Source organism: Physeter macrocephalus, chromosome 4 (assembly GCF_002837175.3).
Source record: "Physeter macrocephalus isolate SW-GA chromosome 4, ASM283717v5, whole genome shotgun sequence".
In the NCBI taxonomy this organism is placed as follows: domain Eukaryota; kingdom Metazoa; phylum Chordata; class Mammalia; order Artiodactyla; family Physeteridae; genus Physeter; species Physeter macrocephalus.
In genome coordinates, this window is record NC_041217.1 from 42,730,398 (window position 1) to 42,742,555 (window position 12,158).

At 37.6% G+C, this 12,158-nt stretch overlaps 1 protein-coding gene across 1 annotated transcript in view; it reads left to right on the top strand.

The window, feature by feature from the left end:
* Window positions 1-12,158, top strand: part of LOC102977482 (dynamin-3) — a 306,536-nt gene that overhangs the window by 244,799 nt on the left and 49,579 nt on the right. The window contains exons 11-12 of the mRNA XM_055083872.1: window positions 7,374-7,460; window positions 12,007-12,077. Of these exons, the coding sequence (XP_054939847.1) occupies window positions 7,374-7,460; window positions 12,007-12,077 (158 nt within the window). The remainder of the gene's footprint in view (window positions 1-7,373; window positions 7,461-12,006; window positions 12,078-12,158) is intronic.

Genomic DNA, 12,158 nt, shown 5'->3' on the forward strand with positions numbered 1-12,158 from the left:
CTCTACTGCCTCTTCTCCAGTGCTTCATTGCAGGGTCCTGAGCTTTTTTGCGGGAAGCACTGAGAGGAATATCTTGTTTTTTTAACCACAGTTTAGCAACTGTGCCATTTATTGGCCTCTTGGGAAGCCACATTCTTGGATCACCATCATACCAATTAATTGATTTTTTTTCCCTCTGCTTAGAAAAAAGAAAAAACTCTTTGCAGGGAAATAAAAAAGATACATTAATTGGTTATTAGAAACACTGGGAAATATTTTTCATTAAAAAGTGCTGTTAGAAGAAATGCTGAGTTTTGTGGCATGTTAGGTAAGTAGATATCTAACCCTGAATACATATAACTAAGCAGTGAATCCAAAGACCTTACCACAGCTTTCAAGGCCCTGCATGATCTTGCTCCTTTTCATTTCTAAACTCCTCCCCATCTCCCTCCCCACAGTCCACTCCAGCTACACTGGTTTCCTTGTTTCTTCAACAGATCAAGGAGATGTGGTGCAGGGCCTTTGCATTTCTCATTCTCAGTGTTGGAAATGCTCTGCCTCGAGATATCTGCATGGGTCACATCCTAGCTTCTTTCAGGTCTTTGCTCAAATGCCACATAATCAGAGTCTTCCTCTGACAGAAAATTATTATTTTCTGTCAGCAATTGCACATGCTTCCTTTGAACACACACACACACACACACACACATACACACACACACATACATATCATTCTTCATCTACTTACCAAATTTGTTTTTCTTTGTGGCATATACAACCACATGAATTATACTACATATGTCTTTTATTTTTGTTGTGATTGTTGGACAGTAAGGGGACTTGGAGAATGTAAGCTCCATGAGAGTAGGGACTTGATTTGTTAAGCTCATTACTCTATTTATAACCCCTGAACATCCAGGTTTTCAATACTAATTATTGAATGAATAATTGAACACATGAATCATGTCTCATTGACTTGGCAGGTGATTTTCTGTTTGGCTAACGTAGTCACTTGAGTAACTTCCATGAAAGCTTGTAGGATGAAAGAGAATAGCTACAAAGCATCACACTCAAATAGGATTTTCTTTTAGGTCTGGATAGATCTGCTCTGGTTTTCACTCTGTACATAAAGATTTGCATTTCATCTCTTCTAATGGCTGGCTGTCCAGTCAAACACTCTGTGCTGTGCTTCGCATACAGCAGATGCCTCATGTAATGGGCCATGGTACTCAGGTTTCAAATCAGGCTGAGTATTAAAGTTTGAATCATTTGTTGGGTTTTATATGAAATTCAGTCCTGGGACTTGACTAAAATTCAAGAGATAGTAATCTCACAATTCATTAAAGGATTCATGATCTTTGCAATTAATTCTTAATTTATAATTTACCCTGGCCCCTGCTTTTCCTCTTACTTTCTGCATGATTTTTCTTGTTCCATTTTAACTGCTTAATAATGTTTACCAGTGTTAAGTGTGGAAAGAGTGGTGATGAAAACCTGGTTATTGTCTTCAGGTATTGTTTTGACCCAGCACCAACCCCCTCCTGCCCTCCTGTTTGGATGTTTTCTGATTACTTAATGAGATTATGGCTCTTCTGACTACCTTTCAGCTTTATTTCACTTAAGGTTGGGCTTTTTGTTTTAATTCCTTAGCATCTGCTAAATAACACTAGCATTCTCTTCATTTCTTTGTTTAGAAGAAATAATAAGGTCAGATATGTAATGGAGAACATATCAACTTACCATATATGTTCTTCCTTCACAGAGCTCACCATTTCTCCCATCATTTGTAGAAAATATTTGAGGTTTGGGATTGGCCCACTTGGAGAAGGAGGACTAACAGTATTTCTTTCTCTCTGACTACTTTACCCAAGGCCACCCGGGTGGGATCTGGCATCCTTCCCCTTTTTACCAACTTCACTTAGATCTTCCTAGACTTCCTATATGCCACTCCTAAAATATAGAATCCTCAATAAAGAATTTTCCCACTTACGCTTGTGAAGTTTCTTGACCTGTTTTACTAGAATTGTTTCTCATTTTTTATCACTTTTGTAAATGTGAATACTTCTGTTTTTCCTTTTTTCATAACAAATGTGTTCTGCCCAAATAAATATTCTCTCATCTCCTGAATAAATCCACCATTATGCTACACACAAATTAAAAATCACTGGGGGTTTTAAGGGCAGATTTTAATTCACATAAATAGAATAAAATTATTGCATGCTTTTATAAGCAGTGAAATCATTATGGCTACTGAGTTTGTAGTGTGTGGCCAACACTGGATGGTTTATAGCATTTTGATCAAAAGAGAGCCCATATCGTTAGGTCAGCCAAACCATCAACTCAAGTCATGCACATAAAAGAAATTTTATTCTGGTTTTAGTTCATTTTCTCAGTGGTGTTTGCAACGGAACTGTGAATAGATGGTTACCTAAGAACCTGAGTCTTTGCTTAAGGCATTGAACTAGCTACTCTTGAACGTATAGAATCTTGCCTGGCCTTGTGCCTGTTCCAAGAGAAACCTAATAGTATGGCTCTCATGATCGGATTAATCAATGGTTAATACATTTTGTAAGTGTATAATTTATTTTTATTGAGTAGAAATGTCTTTCAAGTGATTTCTTTTCCTCTAGGGAAAAATGTGCTCCATGCTTAAAATTAAATTTTTATATTGACGTCCCATCAAAATAATTAAACACTACCCTAAATAATACTTAAAATATTGGATTTTATTAAAACATGTTTTTGTATTTAAAAAAATGATGGTGCTACTTTGTCTCAGAACAAGTATAAAGTTTTCTCTTAGAATTATATATTTAAAGTTTTGATTCCTAAATACATGTATTATTACTCCATTTAATCTGCCTTATTATTAAGAATATTCAACATAATTTTAACATAAGCTATTTAGAAGTAATTTATCATTTAATAGATGTTCAGCTTTGTCTGGAAGCTTTGCTGTCATTGTTTAAGCATCAAATCTTCTGAGGCCTTCCCAGAGCAGATTTAGCCACTTACTTCTTTGTGTTTCTCCTTGATTTTTGTGAAGTATTTCTCTCGCATAACAATTTATCTGTATAGTCAACCTGCCACTCAAGACTGTGAGGTTTCCAATATCAGGTGCTTTGACATAAACTGAGCTCAGAGCTGGGCTATAGTGGTGCCCAAAGAATGTTTGTTAAATGAATGACTGATGTGAAATAAATTTAAGAATATAAAATTATTATATCCAATAGCAAAGCCTTAATTCCTTGAGCCTATATAAATCAATTTGCAGAATATTTAAATAATTAATAGAAGAATAAAAATCTAATGATGGTGATTTCTAGGTCAATATTATTTTGGCACACGTGATTAAAATTTTGATGACTTTGACAAAAAATTGTGTTCTTACAACGGTAAGCTTTTAGTTCAACATCCAGAGCAAAAGAGATTGAAAATTATAATGACTTAAGTGGTTGAGAAAACTGATTGCACCTTAAGTGAGAGACATAGAAGAGAGGCAAGGGATTGAAGTGAGCAATCAGCTGAGTATCTGTTAAAGATAAGCAGAACGTCATGCAACCTGAGCAGAGACTCTGCTGAATGAGGTAATGAAATGAGTGGCAGAAAGCCTACTCAGAAGTCATTCTGAATGTCAGTAGGACTTTTTTTTTTTGCCTTCTTCCTATATGTATTATGAAGAATTGGGACTGGAGCATTACATTTGGGAGCCAGCAATTAAAACCATCATTTTGATTTTTATACTCCCACAACATTTTTTACACTCCTACAAACCTTTTAAGATCAACCAATTAGAAACTGTACTGGCTTCATTACTGCCTTTCAGTAATGCCTAGATCTTTCCTGCTTACTGTCCCCTTCAGTATTTCTCTGAGGGCAGTTCTTCTAGTGTATTCTCTTTCCATTTTATCCCACTTAGGATTTAGGCTCATTTACATCCAGTTTTCTCAGTTGTAGATACAAAAATATGGCTCTGGCAGATTCCTTTCCTGGTGAAATTGAGCTTGGAAAGATCAGGAGGTACACACAAAAAAATCAATCCTCCTGCCAAAGGCAGTAGATTGGAGGGTTCTTAGATGTTTCTACTTCATGGGATGCTCTTATCATTTTGGCCTTTCCTTGACTTATTGATGTCTGCATACTAGTCTGGGGTCCTTCAGCTATCAAGTATTTAGTTTCTGAATAAGTATTTATATTGCCACTCTTTGGTGTTTTAGAAATAATCTGCTATAATCCATTCTCTAAATGCTATTGGCATTCCCATCCTATTTAGTAGACCTCTGTTGCTTGTGTAGTCACTTCTCTGCAGGAGTGTGGTTCTATGTTAGTGTGGCTATCATCAAAAGCAAGTATACAATGATAGCTTGGGGTACTCTCTGAGTGCAGAAGAGGAGCAATTGCTCTGGTCACCTAGTGCAGGCTAGTGGTTTGTGCCGGATGTGCCACCTAGGTTTGCATTAGTCAAGAAGAAGGACAAGTATTCATCGGCTATCCCTTCCATACTTAGAAACTTTTTATAGGCCTTACAAAAAATAACTTGCAGTATTCTCAGTGTATAAAACGGCTTCCGGAATGATAGAACTGTCCCCGAAGAATGTTTCCAAAACTCAAAATGGAAGCTTCATTTGTGTCTTGAAGTTATTCATGAAGTAAGCCCCTAAATGAGCACAGATCTCAGCATTCAGCTAGGAGTCTCAGTAAGGGGGTGATGGTTTGGTGATCTCATGAACAGACACTGGGCTGTGAATTTTGAGGTGACCAAGGCAGCCAGGTTTCTATGCTCTAATGATGTTGTTATAAAAGTACTCTAGGACTTCCCTGGTGGCACAGTGGTTAAGAATCCGCCTGCCAATGCAGGGGACACGGGTTCGAGCCCTGGTCCGGGAGGATCCCACATGCCGTAGAGCAACTAAACCTGTGCGGCACAACTACGGAGCCTGCGCTCTAGAGCCCGCGAGCCACAAGTACTGAGCCCGTGTGCCACAACTACTGAAGCCCGAGCGCCTAGAGCCCGTGCTCTGCAACAAGAGAAGTCACTGCAATGAGAAGCCTGTGTACCACAACGAAGAGTAGCCCCCTCTCGCCACAACTAGAGAAAGCCCGCGTGCAGCAACGAAGACCCAATGTAGCCAAAAATAAATTAATTTTTTAAAAAAAGTATGTTCGTAGTGGAAAAATTTGGAAAATGCAGACATGTATATAGAAAAAAATTAAAATTATGATAAGCCCATCATTCAAAGAGGTTGTTGCTATTAACATTTTGTAGTATTTGTGCAGATTCTTTTCTGTGCACAGACAGCAGACTTAAAGCATTAGGTGATTTAACATTTATATGTGATTTGTAATCACAACGGTTCCATGAAGTAGTGCAGTTTGTTGTCTTGCTAAGACACTGATGTGCCTCATGCATGCTATAAAGTAGGTGCGCACGGTGACTCCAATGACTATGGAGCAATCACATCTCAGGGAGGCCCAGCATACAAGTTAGGGGAAATATTATGTGCTACAGTATTACTCAAGAATTTTGGAGTTTTTAAGGTGTTTAGCTATATCCTCAGAGGATATCAAGTGTATATGGTGGCCTGTGACTATGAATGTGTGTGTATGCTTGTGTGTAATCACATTTTATATTTAGTAGCCTGATTTTCTTCACCTAGTGTCATATTATAGACACTTTAGCATGTTATTAGATATTATTTATAAATTAGATAGTATTATATCAAATATTAGCTATTATTTGGAATGGCTTATTACATTCCATTAGTGGACCTACCTTAATTTATTTAACATCATTGGATACTTAGGTTGCTTATAGAGTTATGTCTATTTGTCTTATTGTTGCTATTACAAGTAACACTGTGATGAATTTCCTTATTATTTTAGCTCAGAATTCCATGAAGTAAGACTGACGTGTGTGTGTGTGTCTTTAAAATTTTTGAAACATATTGCCAAATTGCTTAACAGAAAGATTATTCTCATAGACATCCCTTCAGCAAGTTTAAACTGTGCTAGTCTCAGTATACCTTCACCTGCATTAAGTCTTATAAAAATGATTATAGTAACTTGACAACATAGTAGTTATTATCTTTCTTTGCATTACTCTGTGCAGTTTAATATCTCTTATTGACCATTAAATTGCTTTTTAAATTAAATCATGTTTTTTGCCTGTTTTTATGTGAGATATTAGTGTTAATCTTATTAATTTGCAAGTGCTTTTTATAATAAATGGAATTAATCTTTGCCTGTCATAAACCATGAATTTGCCCACTTTTTTCCATTTCTATTGCTGCCGTCCCAGTCCAAGTCCCATTATTTTCTGTCTGAATTGCTTCAGAAGCCAAAATTCCTAACAGGTCTACAAGGATCAAGCCCCTGTTTACCATTCTAGCTTTGTCTAGAGACCATCCCCTTGCTCTCTGCACTGACCTTCCTTGACTTCTTTGACCACTCATTGTCGCTGTCCTCCGGTGCCTTCACACATGTTCCTGTGCTTGGCAAGCTCCATTCTCCCCACTACCGTTCCACACAACTTTACCTGACTAAGCCCCGTTTTTAGGTTAGGCTTCCTTGAACATCCTTGTATTGATAGCATCCTTTTCTTTTTCTTCCTTACACTGAAAACAACTATAATCCATTCATTTTTGCAAACTAAATTTTGGACAATTACCTGCATAATTGAGATGGGATAAGTGATTGACATGCATTAATTTCTGCAGTTTTGCCAAAAATATGTATATAAAATACATCTGTTAGGGTAGAATTTTAAAAAATGATCTCTGTGGTTCATGGAATGTGAATCATCCTCAAAGAGTGATGGACAAGACCATGAACTCTGGAGTCTGAGGGCTTGGGTAGGAATCCTGGACCCACCGATTTTGAACTGTGTAGTCTGGGGCAAGTTACTTAAATTCTCTGCGCTTTGCTTTCCTCCTCTGTAAAATGGGGTTAATAATCGGATCTGTCTTTTATGATTATTGTGAATTTCGAATGAGGTAATTCATGTGATGCTTAGCACACAACCTGGAACATGGTAAGCGCTCTATAAATGTTAGTCATTATCCTCCTTTTCATCCTCATTTCTGTCTTCTTCATCTTTGAACTTTATTAAGTGCTAACTCCGTACAGCATAGAGCTAGATGGTATCTGGGTTTCTGTTTTCTTTGCAGGGAATTTCTCTCCTGGTTTTGAAGTGTTTCTTCTCAGATAATGTAGTAACTTCTGATTGTAGTTTGTGCAGTCTTTTCTGTCACTCTGCCATTCTTCTTTAGGATATTTCATTTCTGCTTCCAGAATGGTAATGCATGTCTTCTGGAATACAACATAACTTACTTTTGTTTCTTTTTTGGCAGTATAAATATTTGAGTATTAACACTCAGATCTGTTTTTCTTGACAGCTGGCAAACTTCCCCAGACTCTGCGAGGAAACGGAAAGGATTGTTGCTAACCACATTCGTGAGCGAGAAGGGAAGACAAAGGACCAGGTGAGGAGAGGCCTTCCCTGGTGGGCAGGGTCCTTGTGGGAAGTGGAAGATTTCTCCAGGGTTGTTTGGTCTCCAACAGTCGGCGTATCCCTGAATGGAAAAAAAAGAGCTGAGAACACCACCACATATGTTTATTTTTACTTATTTCTGAATTTTATACATGTGTTGCTATACTAACATCTTGTGTATGTTAAAAATATAAACATATATAAAGACCTTAGAAGGATAACATTTAAAAAGCAGTAATAGGAGTTCCATTATTTTTTTCAACACTTCATGAATCATCATGTGTACCCTTAGCATGTACACACCTCACTTTGAAAACCACTAATCTGGAAACATATCACAGTTTTTCTTTAAGATAGGACCCACAGATGGGCACCAGGATATTCATAAATTGCTGAAATGTTTTGCAAAATGTTTAGTGTTTTTATTTTTTTTTCTTGAGGAGAATGGATAAAGCTATTCATCAGCTTATCCATGGAACCTATGACTAAAAAAATAAAAACATTTAAGAACAGCTCTTTTAAGCATTTCTAACTATTTTGTAAATACACATGGTTTGTAAGGAGTGGCTTTGAAATTGTCTTCGAATCTTGGCTAACTACGAATGAACGATTATTTTCAAGTGAGGATAATTCACTGAAAAAAGTTAAGGACTACATGAAAATAATTAAAGCTTCTTAAATTTAGGTGGATGTTTTCTTAGTTACTTATAAAACATTATAATGGGAAACACAAAGGTTTTCAGGTGCTCTCCAGTTCCAGGACACAGCTGCGAGTGTGACAGCATGGAGAGGACACTGGACTCAAGCCATGTGCTCACCACAGAATAACAGCATGTTCTTGAGCAAATCACTTCTCGGGACTGTTGTTTTCTCATGTACAATGTTGAAATGTTGGTCTGTATGATCTCTGAAGTCCTCTATAAGTTAGAATTCCAAGATTTTTGGTTCTTAGGTGAATTGGAAAGAAGGAGAGAAAGAACTGGGGAAAAGGAGGAAGGCAGAATAGGAGAGAGAGAGGTAGAGACAAACCACAGGGAGAGAGACACAAGCAACATGTGTCAGAGGGTACTGTAGGGTTGGGGTGGGCATGGAAGGAGAAAGCGAAGAGACAGAGGGATGGAGGCCCGGCAGGTTGGGATATTTGTGAGTGACTCTGGTAACAACCTGCTGCTCTCTGCTCGAGCTTTGGGATTCATTGCTGCTACTTTTTATCATCGCGTTTTGAAAGTTAACTAACAATTATTCATAGTTTTCACTTATTTTGCAACTTTCTCACTCTTGGAGTAGTCACAATAGCCAAAAGTGGAGAAAATAGGCTTTGTGACTTAGTAGAGATAAACAAATCAATGTTAACTCATGAGCCAGTGAAATCAAGCCTGGGTCCAGGTATACAACCGGAGACCAGAAGTTCCCCGACACACCTAATGTCACGGCTCCTGCTGGACCAAGAAAACGAGTTCTGTTATCAACTGTACTCCTGACCTTAAGTAACTAAGATAACTGTTTTAATTTGTGTCTTTATTCTATGAAGTTCAAATGATAATACATCCTACTTAACTCTTAGGGATCCTGTGTAAAAACAGTATTGAGGAAAAAGTTGTACAATTATTATCTTAATTATCTTTGTGTTCATATCTAAATCAGTTAACTTCTTCATGTTTCATGTTTCAGAGTTTTTGTTTTACTGAAATGACACACTCAAATTTTTCATTGTCATTAAGATTGTGGGCTCCAGGGACTTCCTGGTGGTCCAGTGGTAAAGAATCCGCCTTCCAATGCAGGGGACGCGGGTTCCACACACCGTAATGAAAGATCCCACATGCCTCAACGAAGATCCCGTGTGCTGCCACTAAGACCCGATGCAGCCAAAAAAATAAGGAAAAAAATTATTGAAAAAAAAAAAGAAAAAAGATTGTGCGCTCTGGGTTCAGACTGCCTTAGTTCGAATCCAAGCTGTATCATTTGCTTTCTGTGTAAATGAACAAGTTACTTATTACTTTCACACTTCAGTTTCCTCATCTGAAAGTGGAATAATAATGGTAGTTAACTCACAGGTATTTTGTGAGGATGAAATGAAGTTATCCAGATATAGCTCTTAGTTCTTCATTAATTTTAGTTGTTTTTGTTATTCCTAAAGAGCTATGACACATAGTAGACATGAGAAAGAATTGCCTTTTCTGATTCCAAGGGAGACTGTCTTCCATCTGTACCTCTGATGTCGTGATTAATTAACTCCCCAAGTGGGAGTTAAGGTGGGGAGCGAGCATCTCTCTCCTAAGTGACCATCTCAGGTGGCCTGGTTTGACAGTTAATCAACTGCCTGAAGAAGCTGGTGCCTGCCACTGCTAATATGGACCTGTGTGGCATAGTAAAAACATGCATGGTTTTGGTAACGTGAACATGTCAGTTTGCATAGATTTCACATTTGAGTTCTGAACTCCGTGCTGCTTTAGGCCATATGGTACTTCTGAAGTCGCTGGTCAGAGAGTGACCCATTTCCTTAGACATCTGTGCCAGTACTGCTTTGAGGTATTCTTGCAGTTTTTTAAAAAAATGGAATTATTACCAACCTCTGCTCTGGAAACTTTGTGTGTAGGGGAAATTCTTCAGAATTAAAAATATGAAAAACCATAAATCTGTCTGAACTTTTTTCTAAAACAAAGGTTTTTTGAGCTTCGGTGTGTGCCTGCTGTTATTCCAGGTGCTTCCATACATGTAATTGCATGTTGAAATGGTTGGCTTTGTGGGTGATTACTGCTACCAGGGGTAGCTTTACATTTCTTCAACTAAATTTTCAATAACTGTGGGTGAGAAAGGCAGTGAGAGAGAGTGAAAAAAAGAGAAAAAATGTACTATTTTCCTTTTCATCCCCCACATGCGACCTGGCTCTTTTCCTAGGATGAAAACAGACTCCCAGTTTCCAGGAATATGAATGAGAACAGCCATAGTTGTTATTTTTTTTCCACTTTTCCCCTGTACTGCAGTCCAAGTTAATGTGTGTGAACGTCCAAGATATTCACGACAACCTTTGGCAGTGTTGAGAATTATGTAGATATTTTGCTCTTTATGGTGGCAACTACTAATTTGTGCTTAAATATTATGGTTTACTGATCCAAACTCCTAGCCAAATGGATTTGGGGTATAAAATTTAATAGAATCTGGATTTATTGTAGGGAGAATAGTGGCAATGCCACAGATGATCTAATAGTGATGACTCCAACTAACTCTTCAGTTTTCTTCATTAAGAGAAGAAAAAAACCTATTATCTGATGATATGAAAGTTTTTCATACAAGTATGATATTGTTGACCCAGTTAGTGCCTGGGCATTGACTTTATGTTGGTAGTGGGGATGGGTTTGGGGTGATTCATTTATTCTTTTTTTCGGTAGGGCTCCTTGGGGCTCACAGCAAGATTTGGTCAGATGACCAACTGAGATTAGCCACAAAAGCAAAGCCTCAGAGACCATAGCATCGGGTAATGAGTGAGAAACAATAATACTTGGCCATGTACTAATTATATGGGAATAAATTTCTCCCTTTAAAATAAACTATTCTTCAAGACTGGTAGATAGTCATAGAATTTACAGCCACAAATATTTCTCAGGCACCTGTTGTGTGTATCATGCTAGGTTCTGGGGATAAAGTGGTGAACAAAATAAATATAATCTCTGCTTCCATGGAGCTTACAGTCTTGCAGGGAAGCAAAACATCAAACAAAATATAATATAAATAATTAATTACATTTGTGATAAACACCACAAAGAAAAAGTATAGGGTATAATACATAAAAATATTATCATGATTTATAGACTATATGAGAGTAATAGCATGATCCAACTTGGTCTTGGGTGAGGGTGTGGGGTGAGGATCAGGGAAGGCTTTCCTGAGGACGCACCTCCTGGGGGGCATTATATAGACTGTGCCAATGAACTGTTACCCCGAATGCTTCGATGCACTCAGATTTCACCTTCAGTGAAGCCTATTGATCTCAAGGAGGCTTTCTATTTATTTGTATATTGCCTTTTTGAGTTGGTTGATGAGATACTTCTGCTTGCCTATAGGAAGCTTAAAGAGATAGAAGAGGAGAGGAAAAACAAGAGATGATATTGCTATTTTGTGGCTAACATATGATGTCTACAGGAGCAGGAAGCTCTAAGCAGCTCCTCCATGGCCTTCTTGCCACATGTATTTTTATACATGTGTCCTTTTGAACATTACACATGCGTTTTAGAGGAATAGAATAATTCTAGGTTCTGTGTTAAGTTGGCTCTGTGTTAAGTAAGCATGTTAAGAACATGCTTATAAACTATAATGCTGTTGTCTTCATGTGGGACTCAGACTTTTCACATAGATCTTTTGTTTCTGAGTTTAGAGTAAAAATGAGAGTCTAATGAAAAAAGTTAATGCAACTTTTCATTCTAACTGAAGCATCCTTTTTAGAATTAAATAAAGATAAATGATTGTAGGCTATTACCGAATTTAGTGTTTGAGAATATTTAAGATGGGTTTTCACTGAAGTGATTCTCTTGGACTTATAGGTACTGCTGTTGATCGACATCCAAGTCTCCTACATCAACACCAACCACGAAGATTTCATTGGCTTCGCAAAGTACGTGAAATCCTTGATTGTCACATGCATTCCTCCTGCTGGTTTGTCTCAAATACACATGTGAATTTCTACAACAACCCC